Raw genomic sequence first — 25,252 nt, forward strand, 5'->3', positions numbered from 1 at the left:
TAGGTAATTTTCAGAGTTAGGTTCATAAGTTTGCATGCTAGAATAACGGTGAGAGTTCTTGTGTGTTTGCTTAATTTGCCAAGAGTAATTGTTATTTGTTAAGACGCTGAGTTAAACAAGTAGTAATTAGTTCTAACGAGTGGTAAAAATCATGCTTTAATGATTAAATGATTCTGGAAATTACGTGTTAAATTCTATGTGTAATGGTTAATTTGCACGTGTGAGTTGATTCGAGGGTTAGATAATACTACTAGTTAAGAGAATTACGCTGAGTGTTTTCGAAAATTAGTAGTATTAGGCTTGGTAAGGACTTTTCCGATCCAAGCCTACATTAGAACGAATCAGATAAATGGATTGATCCGCTGAGGCTTTTCATTTGGGCTCTTATCTAGGCATTTAAGATGGGCACATTTTTGTAGCTTGTTGAAATGAATTTTCTGTTTTTACACTTAGTAATTTCCGAGTGATATTGGTCTAGGTTAGGGAAGTCGATCACTGTATATAGTTTTATTTGTTTTGTTTTTATTTTAAGTAGATTAGGAACCAAATTTGAAAACCCCCCATTTTATTCTTTTATTTGTTAATTGACCTTTTTGTGTAGGTGTACCCTACAATCCCCGGACTGAATGATCCCTGCTTATCCTATACTGACAACTACATTTTGCAGGGTTAAATTGTGAGGCTATTTCAGCCGCATCAGAGATTCTGAACGTGTTTCTTCCACTCTGGAGCCTTCATGTTGAGGATGGCTTGTACCATGTCAGGGTTGGCCTCTATGCCCCGTTCACTGACTATGTAACCTAGAAATTTGCTAGCGGTGACGTCAAAGAAGCATTTTTCTGGGTTAAGGTGCATACCGTAAGCTAAGGGAATGGCGAATATGATTCCGAGGTTTGCCACGTCTCCGCTAGCCTTTATGCTCTTTACCAACATATCGTCCACATAGACCTCGATGATTTTTCCCAGATGTTCAGCGAACATACCATTCATCAACCTCTAGTAAGTTACACCAACGTTCTTCAAACCGAAAGGCATGACATTGTAACAGTATAGGCCCTTGTCGGTGGTGAAGGAGGTGCACTCTTGGTCACCAGGGTGCATCTTGATCTGATTGTAGCCGAAGAAGGCATCCATCATGCTGAGTAGCTCGTACCCAACGGTTGCATCAACCAGTTGGTCTATGCGAGGTAGCGGGAAACTATCCTTGGGGCATGCCTTGTTGAGGCCCTTGAAGTTGACACACATTCGCCACTTTCCGTTGGGTTTTTTTACCATGACCAGGTTGGAAATCCACTGAGGGTAATTCACTTGGCGGATGAATCCAATGTTCTGGAGCTTGGCAACCTCTTCCCCTATTGCACGGTATCTCTCCTCATCAAAGGCCCTTCGCTGCTGCTTGACAAGGTAGGTGGATGGCTTGATACTCAATTTGTGTGTGATGATATCAAGGGAGATGCCCGGCATGTCAGCGTAAGACCATGCAAAGACGGCGGCGTTGTCACGTAGAAACTAGGTGAGCTCAGCCGCTACCTCTGGGTCTAGCTGAGCGCCGATGCGGACTGTCTGCTCAGGGTGCTTGTCGGAGATGCTGATAACCTTAAGGATGTTTCTGGGTTGACAGGCTCTTTTTTGACGTATTTCTTCTCGTCATCCCTGGGGTCCTCAAAGATATTTGGTGTCGTTGCATGATTTCCCACTGTTAGGATTTCATGGCAGCGCGCTGATCGTGCCACAGTTATGGAATAGCACTCTCGTGCCAGTTGTTGACTTCCCTTCACACAGCCTGTTCCGTTGGGAGTAGGGAACTTCATGAGGAGCATGTACCCGACGATGATGCACTTGAGTTTGTTAAGTGTTGGTCAACCAATGATGGCATTATATAAACTGAAGCAGTCCACAATGATGAACTCTGTATGGATTTTGGCCACTGGTGGACTGGCGCTGATAATTAGTCACATGTAGTCAGATCCCAATGGCTGTGTGACTTTATCGGAAAAGCTAAGCAATGGCTCATGATCTTGTAGTAGTTTTCTATTTCGCCGAAGTTTGTCGTAACACCTGTTGAAGATGACATTTACAACGGACCCGCTGTCGACAAGGATCCTTCCCACTGACCATTTATCGAGTATGGCGTCGATCAAGAATGGATTATCATGGGGCAGATGTACTCCACACTCCTCTTTCTCTGAGAAGGTAATGGGCTCCCAACAAGATTTTGGGAGTTTAGCGGACCTCTCATAGCGGATATTGCACACCTCTTTGGGGTGGTTAGCACGTGCATAGAGCTTTTTGGCTCTGTGGGACATGTTGGTGATTGGAGCACCACCGTCGATGGTGTTGATGCAACCCAAGGCCTCAATGTTGGCAATCACAGGTGGTGGTTGGTGCACCTTGAATTGTTCCATCTTACCATCTTGGTATAAGGTCTAAATGGCTGTTTTGAGGGCGTTGCAATTGTTGGTGTTGTGGCCGCTTTCATCATGATATTTGCACCACTTGCCAATGTTTCTGGGTTTTCCTACCCTTTGGGTATTTTCTTAGGGGTGGTGGCAGGATCTGGTCCTTGCACTGGTCGTATATTTCCTCGTATGAGGCCGTGAGGACTGTAAACACTGCGTACCGCTGGGATGACTCCGTCTGTTTATTACGGTTATCCCCATGGAATGAGCGGCTGCCCTTATTGTAATGTTGGTCCTTCTGCCGCTTGCTCTGGTGGTTGCCCTGTTGCCACTCTCTCTTCTTATCAGTTGGCGGCGCAGTAGAGGTTTTGCTAGCGGTTTCCTAATGGCTGGCGGAGGATTGGGTGGACTTTACAGGTGTTGGTGTTGGTGTCGGGTTTCTCCATATGTGATGAATTCTGCCTGTGCATGGATGACAGCCTCGCTCATGACATGGTCGTAACGGCGTTTGGATGATTGTAATTGAGGTGATAGAGAAATTGCCCATTGAGGAATCCCTACTTGAAAGCTGCCAGCACCATTGTCTTATCAAGATCGCGGCACAGGGACGTTGCCGCTCGCCACCTGGTGACAAACGCCTTCAACGTTTCCTCCGCCCCTGCTTGAGGCTGAATAGTTGAGTTGTACTGTGGTGTCCGGCCGCCAACAGGATGAACCGAGAGAGGAAAACATTTAATAGTGCATGGAATGAGTCGATAGACCCTGGCGGACACTCAAAAAACCAACTCATTGCCTCACTATCCAACGTTTCGCTAAACAAGTGGCAGAGGGTGGCGTTATCGAACCCCTTGTTATTGGTGACTTTTTTGAAGGTGTTCATATGGACAAAGGGGTCAGTCATGCCGCTGTAATGTGACATCTTTGGTGTCTTTGCGTGCACCGGGTGGATGGCATGCAGGATCCTGGAGGTGAATGGTCCTGGTCTGGACGCAAAGAGTGGATTTGGTATCGGCGCTGGGCGCCTGCCTCTACCCGGATTAGCCTTTGCTTACATCCGCTCCAATATTAGGGCGGTTGTGTCTCCATCGGGTCCCTCCTGGATGTTCCGCTGAACCAGCTCTCGCCTGGAGACAAGTATATTACCCTCGGTTCTAGCCCTGATTGTCGAGCGGCTGGTGTGCGGTTGTGACTCCGCCTCCTGCTCCAACATTAGTCGGGGCGGAGAAGGTGGTCCCATTCCCCGTAGCTCTGGTGGGTTCAGCGGTACCTGCATCTGTATGATTGGTCTGGGTACCAACCCGCCCGTGTTGGGCTGACTGCGCCTGGTGCTCAGCGATTGCTCGCTTTGCTCTGGGTTGGCGTTTGCTTACAGCGCCTTCTTCAGCTCATCAAATCTTGACATCAGCGTGGCCACCTACTTTTGGGCCTCGACTTTTTCTCTGCGCTCCTGCTCGCGCTCTCCATTTGCTTTGTGAAGGTCCGCTTGTGCCAGCTCATACATAGCGGCGAGGTCCTGCACCGGTGGGCGGCTGCCGCTCGGCTGAGCCTCTGCTATAGTTTGGGTTGGCGGGATCTGGGAAGTAGCCTGGGGTTCCCCGCTGGGGTTTGACCAGCGTGTTGAATAGTGCTCGGTTAAAGTTAATCGCTGGATTAACGTTGATCGTTGGGTTGGTGGATTGATCCGCCTGCTCTTCAGCGTTTCCCCCGCTACTGTTAGTCATGGTGGATGTTGTGGTGGGATGGCCTTTTGTTCAAGGATTCCCACAGACGGCGCCAATGTTAATGTCTAAAGTTCAGCGATAGCTAAGCCTTTGTTAACGCTAGTCCGATGGGCGGACTGCTACCTGTCAAGTGAAATACAGAGGGCATTAGAGGGAGATCGCTCTGGGCGGTCTTCTCTTCTCCGATACCTAAGTTAGTCAATGCATTTATGTTGACAAAGTAACAGTAGGTAAGTATTAAATGCGTTATTCATGAGGAGAGAGGAGAGAACCTTTTATAGGTGAGGAGGGAACTGATCTTCTCCATGTTTTCGATGTGGGACTGATGTGCTTCATTCCTCAGTTTCTGAAGCTTCTGATACTAACTTGGCAAGGCGCGTCAGCGGTGATCTGGGGGCATGCCGGGGCTCGGGCTGTAGCATGTTTGGCTGTGTTTCCGTAGGTCACACAGTTGGCGGTAGCTGGTACTACTGGCGGTATCATAAGTGTGGCTCATTATAGCTAATTATGCTTGCAAATGCTCATGTAAGTACAGTAAGTGTATCAAGAGCATAAGTCTCCTTATTGTAAGCGGGAGTGGAAGATGATGAATTTGATTTGCGAAATAGTAATTCTCTAGAGTGTGTTTGGATGAGGGAAAAAATGATGAAATTTATTGAAAGTAAGGATTTCATAATTCCTACAAGTTAATTCCCTCGTTTGGCATTATCAGATTGAAAATTTTAAATTTATTTGTGGAAAAAAAAAGAAGGAATTCATTATATAAATTCCCCCCTTCAATTTCCACCAAAATAGGTATTATTTACGAATTCCTCTGCAATATTCAATTTTCTTTTCCAAAACAAGGTTTTTTTCTATTTTATTTATTTTATTTGTTTTAAATTTTCTTAATTTATTACACATTTCAAATCCTAAATTTTTTTTTTAAGAATATCATGTCGATATATTAATATTTCTCAAGCTAGAAAGGATAATTACATATCATCCCTCTACCATCTCTGGGTAGATAAAGAGTTTGTGGTGAAAACTACAGCGATACATAAATTAGGTCCGATCATTTGACGGTAGCCATGCTCACTTATTTAAAGAAAGCCTAGAAACTATGTTACAATGACAAGTAAATAGGCTTAGTTCAAAAGAAAAAACTAAATTTTTTCCTTGCCCTTAACACTAGGGCTAGGAGGTTTTCCAGGGCAAAGCATGCTAAGCACCTCTTCAGTTGCAATTTTCTTACCCTTTGAAGAGTTCTTGTTTTTGGAGCCCAGAGGCCGGCCTCGTTTCTTCTTTTGTTCCACTTGGACTAGCTGCATAGATTCCTTAGAGAGTGATCCTTCCTTAGGAACTAAGACACCTCCCGGAGCTTCAATGAGACCCAGTGATTTAGCAAAGAATTTGGTGAGGAACTCTGGAACTTTCAGTTTCTTGGGCATCATAGGTGAGCTAGCAGCAGTCTCACCATCATTAAACATAAATTTCAGTTTCTTTGGGGACGTATACGGTGATGCAGGCCTATTTCTTCTCACAGTTGATGACTCCACATCCACAGGAACTAAGGCTAGGGCATTTCCTTCCTCAACAGGCCTTAGGTTTTCACTACGCACTACAATAGGCTTGCAGTGCTTGTTTAGAGCAGAAGTGCCAAATAGGTTACGCACTACTGGAGGCAGTAGCGGTGTTTGCAGGCCTTGAAATTTGAACGATCCATTCTGGAAACGAAGATCAAACAAACCTGGAAAATGGGATGTGAGCGACTTCTCTGATGTCTCTGATCTTGTAGTGGTGTTATGCACAGCCTCGGCATCAACAGTAGGGCAAACATCCTGTTTATGAAACAGAAGATGGCAATCTTTGCATATTCCATGCAAATTTTCATAGAAAAAAGTAATCTCTTTCACCACTCCAGGGATGATGTTGAGAGTCCGTTTCAAGAAGAATGGATGGGAAATAGCATGAGCTACATGAACCCGAATTTGATTATTATTATCATACAGTCTTTGATCAAAATCCAAATACTTACCCGCAACAGAAGCAATATTCATGATCATCTTTTTCTCTTCTAGGGCTGGCGGGATACCTGTGATTTTGACCCAAAAAAAGAGCAGATACATGGGGATGACAAGAGGATCTTCCAGGCCATCATATTGCTGCACCAGAACCGGAGCTTTGTTAAAATATCACGGCCCTCCCCGTAAAACCTTATTTCTATCACGTTTCAGATCAAAGGAAAAAACAAAGCGGACTTGGGTACTGTCTTGAACCTTGAAGGCTCCATCAATGACCTAGATGCGTCAGAAATGGCGTTGCAGATCCTAAGTGCCAAACTGTTTCTTTGTCATTGGTTTGGCCAGAAGGAAAGCCTGAGAGTTTGAACGCCTGTCGGAGCTGTTCAAGTGCAAGATGTCAATGACATCAGAGCCCGCTAGGGTGAGAGATGCCGCGAAGCTTGCGGTAACGTAGTCAATGGACGTCATTGTGCAGTAAACAGGGTTCGAAGGGTGTACCGCCGTGAGGAGGAAATAAGGTTTGGGAGCGGCTAGAGTCGCATTAGGGTTTATTTTCAAATCCTAAATAGATACAACGAAACAATAGAAATTGTAATTAATGAAAATTTAGATTGATGGAGTTAAAAGATTCCTTCATTTATAAATTCTTACGGATTTCATAATTTTCTTATCCAAACGCACCGTAAATTAAAACAAATAAAAAATTGCACAGGATTTAAACGACTGCGTTTCAGTTCAGTCATGTAAATCTCAGTGCTGTATCTCACAATTTCTCACGTAAAAGGCCCTGAAAGCCCCCCAACCGTGGAGATTACAAACCCCTATGCTCCGCAGTTGATTGCAAATGGCGGATCACTTACCGGAACATGTGATAGTTCAAATCCTGGAGAGGTTGCCGACTAAATCCCTAATCCGCTTCACCTCCGTTTCAAAACGCTGGCGCTTCATCATACTGTCTGACCCACATTTCGCCAAGTCCCAATTCCAAATCGGTTCTCACCACCAAACCCTCCGTCACAGGCTCCTCATCTCCTCCGCCTCCGAATCTAGATTCAAGTCACTGGACTTGGATGCGCCGTCGCAGTCGCCGTTGGGAGACATTTGTTCGGTTAGGTGCCCATTGGCGCAACAACCGGGGAGCCCTCCTATCAGAATACTGTGCTCCTGCAATGGTTTGATACTTGCAACTCTTGAGGATCAAGAAAACAACATGTATATATGGAACCCATCTACTCAATTCTTCAAAAACTTACCTGACCCAGCTGATCTTCCCTCAAAACCTCAATGTCTAGTCTACTATGGTTTTGGCTATTTGTCGGCCACTGACGACTACAAAATTATTGCCAACCTTGAAGTCATCCTTGGTGGTGAGGTGGAGGGCAAGGAGATGCACATCTTCTCATCAAAAGCAAACATTTGGAAAAGGACTGAATCCCCTCTCGATTCCGACATTCAATACGAGGGGACTCTTTCAAACGAGGCACTTCATTGGTTGGACAACCTTGGCATCTTAGCTTTTGATCTAGCGAAGGAGGAGTTCCGAAGATTGCCGCTGCCTATTCTAGATGGTGACTTTAGGGGTCTCAGGGCTTTTGGAGACTGTCTCTGTGCATTTGATTTTGAAAATCTTGATTTGTGGGTGATGAAAGAATACGGCGTGGCTGACTCATGGACGAAGCTCTTTAAATTAAAGGTTTCCAATCAGCCTGAGAAGATATTTGGTTGCTGGCCAATGTCGGTAATGGAAACTAGTACATTTCTGCAGAAAGGGCCTTTATGCCGTGGTGGGGAGCTTGTGTTTGATTTGATAAGGAGTGTTCATACGGAAGAGAAGCCTGAAATGCATGTGTTGAGCAGCGATGCAGATTTCAGGGAAATGATCGAATATCAAGAGACACTACTTTGGCTTGGTTAGTCACTCATTTTCAGATTTCAACCGGCCCCCTTTTCTCTTCATTCACTGGAATTGTTTCCGTTCACATTTGCAATTGATTGAATCCGATAATATCATACCATATGCTTTTGTCAGTTTTAGGTTGTGACTTTTAAGTGTCTATAAAGGCATCACTACACTTTGATATGTTCATGCTTAAGTCTGTGTTTGTGCTTGCTATAAACCGCATAAGGGAGCAAAGGCTATTGCCACTCTGATATTTAATATGATATGTGATGACCCTGTTATTTCTATAACCCTATCAAAATTGGGATGGTTGTATTGATTATGTGCTGTTGATATGACGATGATAGCATGTCACTTAACTTGATTTTAATTCAACCTCCTTTTGTTTTTGTTTTTGATCTGAAACATGGCATTTTGAGTTTTCAATCATTCCATCATGTTTTGCATGCAAGTAGATACAGTCAACTCTGTGATATCGCCAACATATAATGGCAAATATTATCTAGTTTGGGAAAATGGCTCTGGAGATTTCTTCTAAAGAATCTTTGTGGCATGTTGTAATCAGAAGTAAATATGGTTACCGTGAAAATGGCTAAATTGGTTAATAGAGATTTACAAGTAAATATGACTAACCTGGTTAATGGAGATCAATTAGAAGCCCTTGGAAGGAAACTTCTGCTGAGACTTATCTGCACACTCCCGTGCAAATTCATGTGGTTGTGCAATGTCTGGTAGCTTCTTATCTTTGGCAGAAATTATATAGGGAGGCTGGGTGACTTGGGAGTCCCCTGCTTACAGTATTTCTACTTTGTTTTGCCAAAATCACTTTGGTTTTGGGTGAGGGAAGAAGGCAAAAGGCACTTCGGGGCTACAGTGTGTTCATCGTAAGCTTTGGATGAAAAAAATATAAGAAATTCAGGTGCAGGGGTGGAGGAGAGAGTAACATTCTTGATTGGCTCTTTGGTTCAAGTCTCTTTTAACATTGCAGCGTCTCTTGTATTGTTTTAGTTTGGAAAGCATAGTGGGTTTTAATTTTTCTTTCTTGAGCTTCTTCTTTCAGGGTGTTTTTGTGGGTCTCTCGTCTCCTGCTGTTTTTTATTTTATTTTGAGCTTCTGCTTCTTTTCTCGTGTCGAGTGTGGACACCTTATTCCCTTTATCTTATACCCTGATATTTTGAATCATGTTTGATGGTTAAAATCCTGGAAAGGTTGCCGATCAAATCCTTAATCCGCTTCCCCTCCGTTTCAAAACGCTGGCGCTCCATCATATTGTCCGACCCAAAATTTGCCAAATCCCAGTTCCAAATAGCTTCTCAGCACCAAACCTTCCGTCACAGAGTCCTCATCTCCACTGCCCATGAATCTGAATTTGAATCCCGAGACTTGGCAGCGTCGTCGTGTCGTCATTTAACGACAATTCTTCAGTGAGAAAGGTTAGGTGCCCGTTCAATCCACCTGGCACTGTTGTCAATTTCCTTTGCTCCTGCAACGGTTTGGTATGTGTAGCTCTTACTTTTGACCAAACCAACATTATCTGGAACCCATCAACTGGGTTCTTCAAAAAGCTACCTCACCCAGTTGCTGTTCCCTTGAAAGATCAAGGTGTACTCTGTTACGGTTTTGGCTATCTGTCGGCCACTGACGACTACAAAGTTGTCGCAAAACTTGAAGACCATGGGGGGAAGGAAGAGCAGGCCGAGATCTTCTCATTGAGAGCTGACAGTTGGAAAAGGATTCAAGACCCCCCGTTTTACAACGATTATGATTATGATTATGGGACTCTTTCGAATGAGGCACTTCATTGGATTACAGGTGATGATATTGTAGCTTTTGATCTGGCTAAAGAGGAGTTCCGAAGAATGCCGCTGCCTGTTGGTGACCACCAGTTTGATGAGAAGCATCTAGTTCATCTGGGTTAGAGGTTGCCTGTGTGTGTTTGGTCGTGAGAATACTGATGATGTTGGCTCTCCTGATTTGTGGATCATGAGAGAATATGACGTGGCGGAGTCGTGGACGAAGCTGTTCAACTTGAAGGTTTCCAATCTGCCTAATGAGAGATATTATCTCAGGCCTATCTTGGTGATGGAAACTGGTACATTTCTGTATAAATGGACTTACACTTGTGGCAGGGGGGTGGATTATAAATTGATAAGGAGTGGTCATGAGGAAGAGAAGCTTGAGACGTATATGTTTACCAGGGATAGACCTGACATGATTGAATATGAAGAGAGTCTACTTTCGCTTGGATGAAGGATTGATCCCAGTATTCAAATTATGGTTAGTCATTCCTTAATTTCACTCTGCTCACATTTGAATCCCTATATTATTTGCTCATTGGAATTTTTTTAGTTAATATGAGTAACTAATCTGCGTCACTCTCATGGTACTATATCTTCAATGTACCATTTGCTTTTGTCAGTTTTAGTACTTCAAGTGGCCAAAAATCCTTCTAAACTCTATTATAGACGAAGGGCGCCAGTGAAGAGATTATGAAATGGCTTTGCTAGATGATTGATGTTATTTGAATACAGATAATGATTTAAGTACTAAAACTATGCTATATGATTTGATACATGATTGAGCACTTGGGCAAAATATTCTTCCTTATATTAGAAAAGTGTTCTACAAAATGGCTTTGCTAGATGCCTGATGTTATATAAAATTATAAATACAGAAAAGGAGTAAAATATTAAAACTGTGCCTATTTAATTTGATACGCGTTTCATGACTGCATATAGAGAGTCTAATTTGCGTATATAATTGATCTGTGAACCCGAATTTTGGTTAGTCACTTCTCATTTTCACTCTGCTCACGTTTCTGCATGCTCCTGTTTCTTCATGTAGTTGAAACTTTTATCTGTTTGTTTTCCCTTGGTTTTCTGCTGCCTTTGAAACAAACAATGGTTCCTTATACCTATTTTGTTTTACCATGTAAACTTCATGCTTTAATGATTTAGCATTGTATTATTTGGATAGTTCGCTAACTTCTTTGCATCGTTTTAAATAATCAATTGTATGGGATCATTTGAAGACTTGGGTTATGTGTGGTCACTAGATACCGGATAGTTCTGTTACCCTAAGTGGATGTAGGCAATGACGATGTGTGAACAATTTTGAGATTTATTCAAGTTTTATTGTATCCTTAGACATGGATGATTAAAAGAGATGAGCAAAATGGAAGTATCTCTTTTGATCAGTATCACCATGGGATTAAGAGTAACTGTTGCTGTTAAGAGTCTAGGAAATATCTAAACGAATAAAATTTTCAGGCTCGTTTTACATTTGGTTTTGAAACTGAAGAGGTTCATCGTCTTCAGTTTTTTATTTACATTTTCTTATCTTGATTTCCACTATTCCTACCGTTTTCATACAGCTTTTGAATACTTTACAGTTTTCACTTTTCAGTACGCTCACAAGATTGATCTCAAACCAAACAAGTAGTAGCGAGATTGAAGTGACTGTAAAGTCAAAATAAAATTTTGTTCTTTTATATTCCATCTCACTTCAGCTGAGGAGTAGTTTTTATTTCCTTTTCTTGGTTTGACAGGTATTGATTGTTATATCTCTGGTTGGGGTAGATCTTAGAGCGTACATCTGCAAGAGCAATTGGGTGGACCAAATGAAGTCTTCTTAGAGGACCTTGTTGCATTTCGCCATTATAGCAATGATGGTATCTTGATATCTTCCCCAAGATATCCTTTGTTGGAGGCAATCAGTGTCTGCTATTCTATGAATATTTGTTGTTGATATATGATCATGATATATCCTATGATAATATAACCAGTGTGTTGTTTTATTTTATTTCTCAAGGCTTAACTGTATGGCTATAAAGGCATCACTACACTTTGGTGACTTTGCTATGTTCATGCTTAAGTCTGTTTGTGCTTGCTATAGACCGCATAAGGGAGCAAAGGCTATTGCCTCCTTTGGAACAGGGAAAACGCACATAACATAATCACCTGCTTATGCATCTGATAGTGGCCTTCCTTATCAGGCTACCACATTTGATTTCCATGATGCAATGTACTGCAGTTTGCATAATGTTTTTGATAAATTTTTTGTTTTCATAGTCTTTATAGTCCAGATTTAAATGACCAGTCATGTAGTATGTCAAAAGATGGGATTGGCCAGTATAATTTCTTCTTTGTTTCTTATTAATTGTTTGTGAATTGGAGTATCTTTAAAAAAGAAACTTTTCAATTTTCATTAGTGAAATCAAGTTACTAAGCGTTGGTTCTTTTGTATTCTATTTCTCCTCAGGACATGCAAATGTTCTAGGAGCCTCCGACTATTCTACTTGAAGATTAAGGGTCTATTAGGCAGTATATTTTATATAGTTACGTTACGTACTAAAATTAATATTAGCTCATCAAAACTCGATGGGGCAAGCAACTCTCAAGTTGGTTAGTCACCAGATGCATTTCGGTCATCAGCTACACACCATCATTTCAATTGCACTAGTAGCTTACCAACCAAGCTTGCCAAGCCAACTGCAAATATGGCGGAGCACATACCATAAGATGTCATGGTGAAAATCCTGTAGTGGTTGCCGATCAAGTCAATCCGCTTCACCTGCGTTTCGAGACGCTGGCAGTTCATCATGATTTGCCAATTCTGAATTCCAGATAGCTTGTCAGTAGCAAACCCCGACTCCCAGACTCGTCACCTGCTCTAAATCTGAAATTGAATACCTACACTTGGAGATGATTCGTCTTCTTCAAAGCTTAGCCGCCCATACAATCAACCGGGTCGCGTTTGGTCAGAATACTGTGCTCATGCAATGGTTTGGTTCTTGCAGCTCTTGATCTGCAAGAAGATTGACGACATCCTGTACCTAAACCTGGCAGCGAACACTTGGTCCGTAAGTTGAAGAAATCTATCTATGGACTGAAACAAGCATCTAGGCAATGGTATAAAAAGTTTGATGCTGTGGTTACTTCTTTCGGATTCACTGAAAATATTGTTGATGAATGTGTTTATCTGAAAACAGTAGGCAAGCATTTCATTTTTCTGATTTTATACGTGGATGACATATTGGTTGCTAGCAGTGATCTAAATTTATTGAAATCAACTAAATCTTTTCTATCTAAAAACTCTGATATGAAAGATCTGGGTGAGGCAAATTATGTGCTAGGTATTGAAATCAAGAGAGACAGGAAAAGGTGTTTACTGGGTTTATCTCAGCAGAGTTATATAAATAGAGTGTTGGCTAGGTTTAAAATGCTAAAGTGTGCACCTGGAGAGGTACCTATTTCTAATTAAGCAAGAAGCATTCTCCTAGGAATGAACTTGAGAAGGAAGATATGCAGAACAGACCCTATGCTAAGCTTGTTGGTAGTAACAAAAGATCCAATATTCTTAACACATAGATTTGAAGTTCTATAGTGTTAGACAGAGGGTGAAGCAAAGGGAAATTGAAGTAGTTCAAGCGGATACACTTTCACAGTTAGCTGATTCATTCACCAAGGCGTTAACAGTAGCAGCTTTTCAGAAACATGTAGCTGATATGGGAATTCTTCCAAATTTAGACCCCTAGGATCAGTGGGAGCATTAAGTTTTCTTGTATGACTTCATTTTTCAGTTTTTGTTTTATATTTTGTTTCCTGAAAAGTTCAGATTTTCATGTAGCGGTTCCAGATTATTTTCTTTTTAGTATTGTCTTTCCTGAAACTTGAGATTTATGAATCATTGTTGTTTCAGTTCAAGTCATTCCATGGTATTCATTACAGTAATGATTTGCTGCAGCTGTGTCTTTTGTGTGTGTGTGTGTGTTATTTCTGTGTTGATTGGAATCTTGCAAATAGCTATTTGATTTTTGTGATAGATGGATCTAGTTGATTATATCAACATTTCAGTTTAGTCTTTAGTTGTAAGCACATCAGGTTATGATCCATACCGTTATAAAGCTGTGCTTATGATTTTGATAGTCAAAACCCTTCAGTTTGGACCATATACATATGCATTAAGTAGGGACCATATACATATACATATCCACTGAGTTTTATTCTACTTTCATTTTATCAATCGAGCTCTTGTAAGCTGCAGTTCTGGTTTGGTAGTTTTGGAGTGATATGTTTTTGTAAGCATACTCTTTTCCTCAGCTTTATTCTGGCAGCTGCAACTTAACAGAGCTTGAACTACGTTTTTGGATTCTATGCAATTTCATGTGCATAGTTCAGTGATTACTTCATTGTTCTAAATGTCTGCAGTTGAGTGATTAATGTAGTCCAAGTGCGTGGGAGAATGTAAGATTGGACTTGCATTATTCACGTTATGATTTCAACAATTGCATATGGTTACTTACGAATGAAGTGATCGAGATTCCTTTAAAGATTCTGTTAAGGATTTTATATGTGTGATCCTTATCGTATTGGGAAACTTAATTTACTTCTATGAGAAGTGATTAAATTGATACAGAATATACAGGGCCTAATTGCTTTAGTATTAGGATTGCGATTATGGGATGAATCCTAATAATCAATGCCTATATAAGTCTAAGGTCCCTACACCCTCTTAGTACTCGAATCTGAGCCCCATTGTGAGTATTCTCGGAAATAAAGCTTTGCAGAAGACAGGACTTGCACAATGGCGTCTTGGTTCCTTCTGATTGTTCTTAAGATATAAGTAACACCAACCACATGAAGCTAAAGAGGAAAAACAAAAAAAATAGAACTATACATCAGCAATTTTGCAATTTGCCATTATTATAGCAGTCTTTTTCTGACTTTAATTGTCAAATTTATTCGTTTGTTGAACAAATCAAAGATATGATGGCGTTTGATATGCTTAGATTGTAGACAATATCAAGTAAACAAATGAACAAGTGCCTAATTTTCTATTACATATGCATCTCAAAGGCTTACTTCATAGATAACAATCACAAGTGTACGACTTTATGCAAACTAGTGATTGATGTTACTGTTCTTATGCTGTTACAGAGGCCAGAGTCAGTTTAGGGTCTTCCCTGAGAAATTTTCAGTCTGACTTACCAGAACTACAGTTTACATAGCAGCAATATTCATTAGCCCGAAGTCACACAAATTGTTACATACAACAGACTACTATGTGCATGTCTTGAATGTAACCTGCAAGACGACGTAAACTGCTTATGACCAAAAACAAAAAAGGACAATGTATTAATGCATGTTTTTCCACTTACTTAGATTTTATAAATCACAAAAATAAATATATTATCAGTCGGCAGCAGCTGGAGATATACTATTGGTTTGCTGAGCAAATCAAATACAAAATGCTAATTTCAAATACAAAATGCTAATTTGTTCTGCAAAAGTCTTCTCTCTTGTGTAACAGATTTATTTTGAGGTTGTTTCAACCCTCTCTCTGTGCTCCATTATTTCCCTTAATTCCTAGAACCTTGATCCATCTCTGTTTGGTAATCTGCTCTTACAGCCTCTAACTATTCTTATTGGATTTTACAGTATTTGGTTTCTGCAGTTTCTCCTTTCCTTCCTATTCACTACAACAAATGTGGGCAAAAGCCACACATGTATTGCCATAAAATTGTAAAACTGTGGATACACAGCTCATACCCACTTACAATGTTTTTTTTTTTTTTTTTCCGACAAACACTTTTATATATAGTCCCGTTCACCTGATCAGCTATTGATCGAAAATGATTTCCTCACTTACCGTCGATTAAAATCGGATGGTTGACAGATCTCATTCCCCAAATCTAGATACCTGTCAACCGTGCGATTTCATCTTTCTTATTTTTAATTCAAACCAATTATTCAATACTTATTTATGTGTGGGCCCCAATTGTACAGAATATTTTAAATTTTCTTTTTTCTCTTCGTTCACCTCCACACTTTTAGACTTGAAAACACCCATATTGATTCTCAGACTGTTGTCTCTCTCTTCTTCTCGAAAGAAAAAAAAGAAAAAGAAAAAACAGCAATTCTAACTCTTTCTCGTCTCTCTGTATCTCTCTCTCTGGTCTATGCCTATCATCTCTAATCCAACATCCCCAATTTCATCACTGAGTTGAAGGCTGAAACCATGGCAGTGATTGAACTCAAGAAGATCATCATTCAGATGCTGGTATCGGTGAGTACTGTTCCTTGTTTGTTTCTTCAACACTAACTTGAATTATGGACCTGGACACTCAAAATATTCAAGCTATAAATATGGATTGCCTATGTTTTCAGATTTCGACCAAGTCAATTGTAGACTGAAGCTGCTTTCTTTGCTTCCCCATGTACTCACCAACTTGATTTCAGCCATCCATCCCCAGAAAGATGAAATAAAATGAATAATATCAGGAATCTAATCAATTTCAGAACTGCAAAGAAGCAATAGGCTGGACCATGACCATGAATAGAAGCAATTTAAAACTCTGATTCATACCCATGGTCCCCACCATGTCATAGCTGCAAATAAGCAACACACACAATGAAACTGAGACAATTAAGGAGAAAGCAACCCCTCTACTGAGCACTGATCCGAACAAAAGTGGCTGCAATATTGTTTGTTTCTTGCATGTTATTGAGACATTATTTTACTAATCTGTGATTTTCAATGGCCTCGATCTCCCAAACAGCCTCTGCATCTTTTCCTTCACCTGCTCCTAATTGGAAGTATGATGTCTTTTTGAGTTTCAGGGGTGTAGATACTCGCAAGGGTATTACATTCGAATTATACGATCGTCTGCACAACAGAAGAGGAATTAAAACATTCATGGATGACCAAGATCTTGAAGTAGGAGCTCTTATTTCTTTAAGACTCTTAAAAGCAATCGAAAAGTCAAGGCTTGCAATTGTTGTTCTCTCCCTGAATTATGCTTCTTCGAGTTGGTGTTTGGAGGAACTTACCAAGATCTGTCAATGTATGCAAGATGATGATAGAATTCTTCCGGTTTTTTATCATGTGGATCCCTCTGATGTAAGATATCAAAAGAAGAGTTTTGAAGAAGCTTTCACTAAGCATGAAAAATCTGGGCAACAAAAAATCAAGATGCAGCAGTGGAGAGATGCTTTAAATAGGGTGGCCAGTTTCTGTGGGTGGCATACACAAAATTATAAGTAAGCATGATGATACTATCTTTAATTGTTCAAGAATTACACTTGTCCTTTTGGATTATTATCAAGTTTGTTGATGATTATTTGACCCTTAATTCTGACTCGTAGGACTGAAAGAGAGCTTGTCCATGCAATTGTGGAATCTGTGTGCAGTAAAGTCCGACCTATTAAAATTGAGTTTTCAATGTCCACAGGAGATTTTAAAGCATTTGAAGCAACAAAGCAAGCCATGAATAAGGTAATGAATGCGCTAAATGATGATGAGGTCACTGTGGTTGGGGTCTACGGAATGGGAGGTGTTGGAAAGACAACCATGGTGAAACATGTCGGTGCACAAGTGAAGAAAAGTAGACTTTTTAATCAAGTGATTATGGCTGTAGTATCACAAAACCCTGACTTGAGGAAAATTCAAGGCACATTAGCAGATTTGCTGGACTTGAAATTGGAGGATGAGACAGAAATAGGAAGAGCTAGTAGACTGGAGGAGAAGATAAAAAGAGGAATCAGGATTCTCATAATCTTGGATGACGTTTGGAATAGAATAGAATTTTCAAGCATAGGAATTCCCAGCCATCACAAACTTCAAAGATGCAATTCCAAAGTCCTACTCACCACAAGGAGATTTTCTGTATGTCATTTCATGAACAGCCATGTAAACATTCCACTCAATATCCTATCAGAAGAAGATTCTTGGAACTTGTTTGTGACAGAAGCAAGACAATCTTTTGACAAATCCACCAATTTCTATGATGTAACAAGGATGGTGGCTAGAGAATGCGCTGGTCTACCAGTTGCACTGATAGCAGTTGCGAGGGCACTTCGACATGCAAGTTTCAATGAATGGAAAGACTCGGCTCAACGACTAAAGGCGTCTCAACCTGCCAACCCTGAAGATGAGGGAGATGTGTACAAATGTATAAAGTTAAGCTATGATTACTTGAAAACTGATGATTCAAAATCATGCTTCTTGCTTTGCTGCCTGTTCCCGGAGGATTATGACATCCCAGTTGAACAGTTGCTGAAGTATGGAATTGGGAAAGGAATGTTTCAAGATTCCAACATGCAAGAAGCCAGAGCCACAACGCATTTAGTGGTCAAGTCCCTTAAAGCTTCTAGCTTGCTTCTGGACTCAAAAAAGGATGGATATGTAAAGATGCATGATGTCATTCGGGATGTGGCTGTATTAATTTCGCTATCTGAAGTTGGTCAACGGGTTTTGGTAAAAGCTGGTTGCGACTTAAAGCATTGGCCAATGATTAATGCGCATAGAGGCTTCTTTGCAATTTCACTAATGAAGAATGAAATCCGCAAGCTACCTGAAGAGTTGGTATGTCCAAACCTTAAGATTTTATTACTACAACATAATGCTAATTTAAATGACATACCCGAGACTTTTCTCCAAACCCTGAATGAACTAAGAGTCTTAGATCTTAGCCACACTAGTATTTCATTACCACCCCAATCATTCAGTCTCCTGACCAATCTCCAAGCTTTGTATTTAGATTGTTGCATGAAAATCATTGACTTTTCCATACTCGGAAAACTTGAGAAGCTTGAGATTCTTAGTATGAGGGAATATCCTCTTAAAGAATTGTCGAGAGAAATAGGACGCTTGACCAATCTAAGAATGCTGGATGTCAGTGATAGTTTCAGCCATGGACACATTGTTACAATTCCATCTAAAGTGATATCAAAGTTGCATAGACTAGAAGAACTGTACATGCATTGCAGATTTGGGGACTGGGGAAGTAAAGTCGAGGGAGGAGGAGAAGAGACTAATATTGGATTTGATGAGTTAACTGGCTTATCATATTTATACATTTTGACGGTTCGCATATGGGATGCAAAATGTTTGCCTAAATGTGTTGAGTTCAATCCAAATTGGGTTTACTTTGATATCTGTTTCGGTGGAGAAAGAAGAGTGCCGCACATTCAGTCTCAGAATGGTCATAAATATTCCAGATCCTTGATTCTTAACACGACCATCTGCAGCTTACCGGATTGGTTTGTCAGTGTGGTGACAAAGAAAACAGAGAAGCTACAGTTTGCAAAATGCGAAGGGTTAAAGAACATTCTTGTGGAATATGACCGTGGGGGGTTATGCGGGCTGAAGCATCTCTCTATTATTGGTCCCTGTGAGAAGTTGAAAGAGCTGATGAACACAATAAGTTGGATTTCAAATAAACCTGTGTTCGAGAACTTGGAGGAGTTGCACTTGGATAGTGTGGATTGCCTAAATGAATTATGTGTTGGTGAATTGCCACCTGGGTCTTTGTTTAATCTTAAGCTGTTGAATGTCTGTAATTGTCGTAACTTGGGGAATGTACTGTTGCCATCAAAACTGTTACGGAAACTACCAAATTTGGAAAAGTTGATTTGCAATGTTATGGGTAGCATGGAATATGTATTCGGGTATGAAGGGTTTGAGCCAGAAGAATCAAAATTCAGAGAGATGACATTGTTGAGTCTGTATGCTCTAAAAAGCGTATGTAATGGTCCTGCTCCCTGTACAATATTCCAGACTCTTAAAAGTTTGATCATTTACCATTGCAATCAGCTTCGAGGAAGCCTCTTCACATCTGATGTAGCTCAGTGCCTTTTTCATCTGGAAGACCTTTTTGTATTCAGTTGCCCTTTCTTGAAAAAATTAATTGAAGCACGCGAGGAAACAGTGAGCAAGAAGAAGATTGTTCTTCCAAAATTGAAGAACTTAATTTTGCTGATGCTTCCGAGGCTGTCTAGTGAAAGTGCTATTGGTATTGAGTCACCTTCATTGGTACATTTGTATGTCCAGTATTGCCCCAACTTTTCGAATGATGCTATTAACTTCCACAGCAAGAACCAAGTCCAACTCAATGATGAACGACAAATGAGGTTTCTATGGTCGAGGTATGTTTCAAGTGTCATAAACTCAATTCATTTGTGTTTTCTTCTTTTTTCTTTTTGTTGGAAAGGTCTTAATGAAATTGTTGGCAAGCAGTAAACTAATTTGTTTCCAAAAGACGTGTTTTCTGAAGTCGAGTAAATTTTTTTCTTAGCTAACAATCAGATGAAGAAGCTAGTGTATTGTTAACAATATTGTTAGACCCTTATTAAAATTTCTGACTTATTTACTTCTCTTTTATTTCAAACCACTAGATTGATGGGTGGTGGTCGGCGTGGAGTAAGTGGTCGGATGGGTGGTGGTCGGCGTGGAGTAAGTGGTCAGAGGCCAGATCATGGCGGCGGTATACCATGGATCGTATGGCGCTGACTCCTAATCCACGGTGGGTCGCTAGACGGAGATGGCAGCTGTGGTGGATCTGGGTTTTCAAGGCGGTGGGCATGGCAGGCAAGGCACAGTGAGTCTTTCATCGATTTCTTGTTGATAGATTTGCTGTGGTTTGCTGTATGGTTTAGCAGGCACCTTCGACTTGGGGAGATTGAAGACATGAGGCTGCGGTGGTGGCTTGCCGGCGGGTCATCTGACGACAAGGGTGAGGAGCACTGTGGCGGCGACTTCTTTCCTTTGGTTAAAGTCTTGGTTTTAGTTAGGTTGCTTTTTAGTTTACTTTGGTTATTGGTTAGTTTACTTTGGTCAATAGTTGGTCCCTACTCGTTTGAGCTAGGGTTGGGTCAAATTGATGTGCCATGGATGTGGTGTCTTTCCTGGGGATGAGATGGTGTAATTTCGGTTTTATCTTATGGTCAATGTGCTAACAAGCAATCCTTGCATGTGGTCTGGTTTCATTGGGGCGCGGTGTGGAAGAGGGCGCTGGTTTCTCTGGCGGTTGTCTATGGGGTGTTATCGAGTTTCTCGGGGTTATCTGTAGCCTGTGAGGTTGGGCAAAATAGGTGGTTAGGGGTTGGGCTCTTTTGGCTCATGGATGTCATCCTGGATGACGGACCCGTAACTAGTTCGGTTTTTAGGGAAGAGAGTGGGGAGTTCTTGTCCACCACCGGTCATTCCCATATTATGTAATATTGGTTGTGTTCAATAAAGGATTCTTATTCTCAAAAAAAAAACCACTAGATTGATGAAGAACATACCGTAACTGATGGGCATACAAGAAACACGACGAGATCTTCATTGGCACGGAAGAAGATTCCTCAGCTGCTTGTGAAGCTTTTGTCACTGTTGTACAATATATATGCTAGTGTTGTTAATAATATCTTTAGAGTTCACATTTTTGTTTCAATGTATGTACATCTTTTTTTTTTTTTTTTTTTTGTGTTTCGGTCATGCGTTTGTATCCATTGGTAATATATGGGGAACTTGAACTTCTGAATGTTTTTCCTCAATACTTTTGGGCATAATACACTACTAGAAATCCTGCTATAGGACACTGTCTACTATTGTTCTGAATTAACAATAATACACACAGTTCATCACAATAGCCGGGGGCGGCCCTGAGGATGTGCAAGTAGTGCCGCCGCACAAGACCTCCGAAAATGGGAGGCCTCCGACTTCGAGTTTCAAGTATGTGTGTGTGTGTGTGTATATATATATATATATATATATAGGTATAGTGAATATAATATATTTAGTTCCTTATAAAGAGGCTAGTTGGAAGGTTGGTAAAGGCGTGTGCGAGCATTCATTCCCTTGTCACGAGTTCGAGTCTCAGGCTCCGTATTTATTTTTCCTTTTCTCTTTCTCTTTTTAATCTTTCTTTCTTCTTTTTCTTCCTTTTTATGTTTTTTCTTTTTCACTTTCCTATTTTATAATGCCCCTTCATTTTTTTTTTAAGTCATTATGCAATGAACATAAGGTCTTGGTTAAATTTTCGCACTAGGTCTCTGAATTCTCAGGACCGGCCCTGACAATAGCCACTATGCAGCCACCCATCTAGTGTTAGTGCCCTTTACTATAGTTTCCTATAAAACATAGAGCACCAATTGGGTAATTTTCGCACATTACCAAACATCAAAATTGAAAGTTATTAAAAATTTCCTTTCACAAGGAAAGAAATTTAAGCTTTTGTTGAGAAAACAAAAATTAAGATTCCTATCTACTATTGTGTGAATTAACAATAATACACACCATTCATCACAATAGTCACTATGCAGCCACCAATCCAGTGTCAGTGCCCTTTACTCTAATTTCCTATAAAACATAGAGCATCAATTGGGTAACTTTCCCACATTGCCAAACACCGGAATTGAAAGTTCATGATAATTTTAATTTCCCTTCACAAGGAAAGAAATTTAAGCTTCTGTTGACAAAACAAAAATTAAGATTCTGTTTAAGTATATTGGTATTGAGAGAGATTGATGAGAGAAGTGTATTTCATTATAGAGAATAGGAGCCCTATATATAGGGATTACAAAGTGCATAATCTAATGTTACAAGGAATACCAATCCGTGTAGGATTGGGAAATCTAGAACCTTCTCTCCTATTCCTATTCCTAGTTTGATAAGGCACACTAAACTTGATTTTCCTTCAACACTCCCCCTTGTGCCGCTCAAACTTGGTGGTGACGCTTCATCCGTTGCCTCGTTAAAAACCTTGCCAGGTAACAAAAACCCTGTGGGACAAAAATAATCCTGGTCGAAGGACAAAAAGAGCACAACACGTCCTTCACTCTTCGAGATCGAACATGTAGACATCATAACTCCCCCTGATGTCGATATCTCCCCCTGATTGCTACAATCGTGGGAGTTCGGATAACTTTCTCAATCCGATGCTCTTCACATGTTTCTCGAAGGTGGATTTAGGTGACGACTTAGTGAATAAGTCCGCTACATTATCCTCTGATCGGATTTGATTCACTTCAATCTTTAGAAGTGATTGTTGTTGCTGATTATAAAAGAACTTAGGCGATATATGCTTGGTGTTGTCGCCCTTGATGAAACCTAACTTAATTTGTTCAATACAAGCTGCATTATCCTCATAAATGCATGTAGGTTCATCTGTGGTAGACTTCAAACCACAACTTCCTTGAATGTGTCGAATTACAGACCTTAGCCATACACATTCACGTACAGCTTCATGTAGAGAAATAATCTCTGCATGATTTGAGGAAGTAGCAACAAGGGTCTGTTTTGTAGACCTCCAAGATATCGCAGTGCTTCCCATGGTAAAGACATAACCTGTTTGGGAGCGACCTTTGTGAGGGTCAGAGAGGTACCCTGCATCAGCAAAGCCCATCAAGACATCATTGTCGTTTTGATGGAGGGAGATAGGAGGACGCCGGCCACCATGAGCGGCGGCGGCGGCGGCGCCGGCAACATGGCCGGCGGCCATGGGGGCGTTTTGCCTTTTTGGGTCCGATCCCAATTTTCCGTCATTCCTTTTCTCTCTGTAGGGATAGAATAGGCCCATATCAATCGTACCTCTTAGGTATCGAAAGATGGTCTTTACACCAATCCAATGGCGGCGTGCTGGCGCAGAGCTGTGTCGAGCTAACAAGTTCACTGCGAATGAGATATCCGGTCTTGTGCATTGAGCTAAGTACAATAATGCGCCTATTGCACTTAAATAGGGCACTTCGGCCTCTAGGGGTTCTTCGTCCTCATCCCTTGGACGAAACGGATCTTTTCCGGGCTCAAGACTACGGCCGATCATGGGAGTACTCGTAGGCTTTGCTTTATCTTCATTAAAGCGCCTTAGGATTTTCTGAGTATATGCAGACTGATGGATCAAGATTCCATCACTACGGTGCTCGAGTTCTAAACCGAGACAAAACCGTGTTTTCCCAAGATCTTTCATCTCAAATTCGGATTTCAAGTATTTAGCAGTTTCCTTCAACTCATCTAGAGTTCCAATTAGGTTCATGTCATCGACATAAACTGCTACGATTGCAAATCCGGAACTTGTTCTTTTAATGAACACGCATGGGCATATTTCATTGTTAATATATCCCTTCCCAATCAAGTAGTCACTTAGACGATTATACCACATCCGTCCGGATTGTTTTAATCCATATAGTGAGCGTTTTAATCTTATTGAAAACGCGCTCCGTGGTTTAGAGCCACTTGATTTGGGTAATTGAAGTCCATCTGGAACCTTCATATATATCTCTGAATCTAGATCCCCATAGAGATATGCTGTAACCACATCCATAAGCTGCATGTCAAGTTTTCGGAAACTACCAAACTGACAAGGTAGCGGAACGTTATAACGTCCATTACGGGAGAATATGTCTCCTCGTAGTCGATTCCAGGGCGTTGTGAGAAACCTTGCGCCACAAGGCGGGCTTTATATCTTACCACCTCATTTTTCTCATTACGCTTTCTAACAAAGACCCATTTATGGCCAACAGGCTTTACACTTGGGGGTGTCTGCGTTACAGGCCCAAATACCTGTCTCTTTGTTAGTGAATCCAATTCAACCTGGATCGCATCTTTCCATTTAGGCCAATCTGCTCTTCGTTGACATTCTTCAACAGAGCGAGGTTCGATATCATCATATTCTATAATCCCTTTCGCAATATGATATGCAAATGCATCATCAATTGCCATAGAATTTCAATCCATCATCTCATGTACACTAGTGTAATTTATGGAGATCTCTCTATTCTCTGGAGTTGGTTCTGACATTGGAGCGTCCCCCAATGATGTCTCTTGGACATAACCATAATCCGGAATATTCTCATGAGATGGATTATTTACATCGATGATTAATGGATTATTTTGTGCCGAACTCGCTTTCTTTCTTGGGCGAGAATCCATCGAACCTATGGGCCTCCCGCGCTTCTTGGCGGGAGCCGTGGGCCTAGCCACAACGTCACCATCATTGAGAGATGGGACGTTGGCGCCATGCTCATGCATTCTTGAGTTGGCGTCATGTCCTCTACTTTTAGGGACATCAATCCTTGCAGGCACGTTTGCAGCAGGTATGTGTGATCTCGTCACTTTAGCGATATCAGAAAACGCATCAGGCATCGAATCTGCTACGTTCTGAAGATCGAGAATTCTCCGCACTTCAATTTCTGACTGTGCGGTTCGGGGATCAAGATGAGACAGAGTGGGGACAGACCACGACAATTCCTGTCGTTCCTGTTGAACATTGATGTTCTTATCTCCCCCTAACGACGGGAAGACTGTCTCATCGAAGTGACAATCCGCAAATCTAGCGGTAAAGAGATCGCCTGTCAAAGGTTCTATGTAGCGGATAATCGTTGGAGAATCATATCCAACATAAAGGCCTAATCGTCTTTGAGGACCCATTTTGGTGCGCTGTGGCGGCGCAATAGGCACATAGACTGC

General features: G+C 41.1%; 2 protein-coding genes across 4 annotated transcripts; both read left to right on the forward strand.

Annotated features, from left to right (window-relative positions):
- Positions 1–6,880: 6,880 nt before the first annotated feature.
- Positions 6,881–13,098, forward strand: LOC112168056 (F-box protein CPR1). 2 transcript variants are annotated; one of them, XR_005800473.1, is made up of 3 exons: positions 6,881–8,033; positions 9,232–10,300; positions 11,571–13,098. XR_005800473.1 is itself a non-coding variant. In XM_024305171.2 (2 exons), the coding sequence occupies exons 1-2, from the start codon at positions 6,968–6,970 to the stop codon at positions 11,606–11,608; spliced, it is 1,104 nt and encodes a 367-aa protein (XP_024160939.1). In that variant the 5' UTR covers positions 6,881–6,967; the 3' UTR covers positions 11,609–13,098. The 2 variants fall into 2 exon arrangements, 1 of the variants encoding a protein (XP_024160939.1); XM_024305171.2 differs by lacking the exon at positions 9,232–10,300.
- A 2,770-nt stretch (positions 13,099–15,868) lies between these two features.
- On the forward strand, positions 15,869–21,066 carry LOC112168128 (probable disease resistance protein At4g27220). 2 transcript variants are annotated; one of them, XM_024305249.2, is made up of 4 exons: positions 15,869–16,090; positions 16,645–17,064; positions 17,170–19,950; positions 20,200–21,066. In XM_024305249.2, the coding sequence occupies exons 2-4, from the start codon at positions 16,721–16,723 to the stop codon at positions 20,312–20,314; spliced, it is 3,240 nt and encodes a 1,079-aa protein (XP_024161017.1). In that variant the 5' UTR covers positions 15,869–16,090; positions 16,645–16,720; the 3' UTR covers positions 20,315–21,066. The 2 variants fall into 2 exon arrangements, with proteins under 2 accessions (XP_024161017.1, XP_024161018.1); XM_024305250.2 differs by lacking the exon at positions 15,869–16,090 and having other exon boundaries at positions 16,933–17,064; positions 17,256–19,950.
- The last annotated feature ends 4,186 nt before the right edge of the window (positions 21,067–25,252 follow it).

Source organism: Rosa chinensis, chromosome 5, assembly GCF_002994745.2.
Source record: "Rosa chinensis cultivar Old Blush chromosome 5, RchiOBHm-V2, whole genome shotgun sequence".
NCBI classification, from domain to species: Eukaryota; Viridiplantae; Streptophyta; class Magnoliopsida; order Rosales; family Rosaceae; genus Rosa; species Rosa chinensis.

Excerpts from the sequence above, each read along its gene's own strand:
- LOC112168128 (XM_024305249.2), top strand. The coding sequence starts at position 16,721 with ATGGATGACCAAGATCTTGAAGTAGGAGCTCTTATTTCTTTAAGACTC. Across the intron at positions 17,065-17,169 it reads TGGCATACACAAAATTATAA|GACTGAAAGAGAGCTTGTCC; the intron begins GTAAGCATGATG and ends TCTGACTCGTAG. Across the intron at positions 19,951-20,199 it reads ATGAGGTTTCTATGGTCGAG|ATTGATGGGTGGTGGTCGGC; the intron begins GTATGTTTCAAG and ends TCAAACCACTAG.
- LOC112168056 (XM_024305171.2), top strand. The coding sequence starts at position 6,968 with ATGGCGGATCACTTACCGGAACATGTGATAGTTCAAATCCTGGAGAGG. Across the intron at positions 8,034-11,570 it reads AGAGACACTACTTTGGCTTG|GTATTGATTGTTATATCTCT; the intron begins GTTAGTCACTCA and ends TTGGTTTGACAG.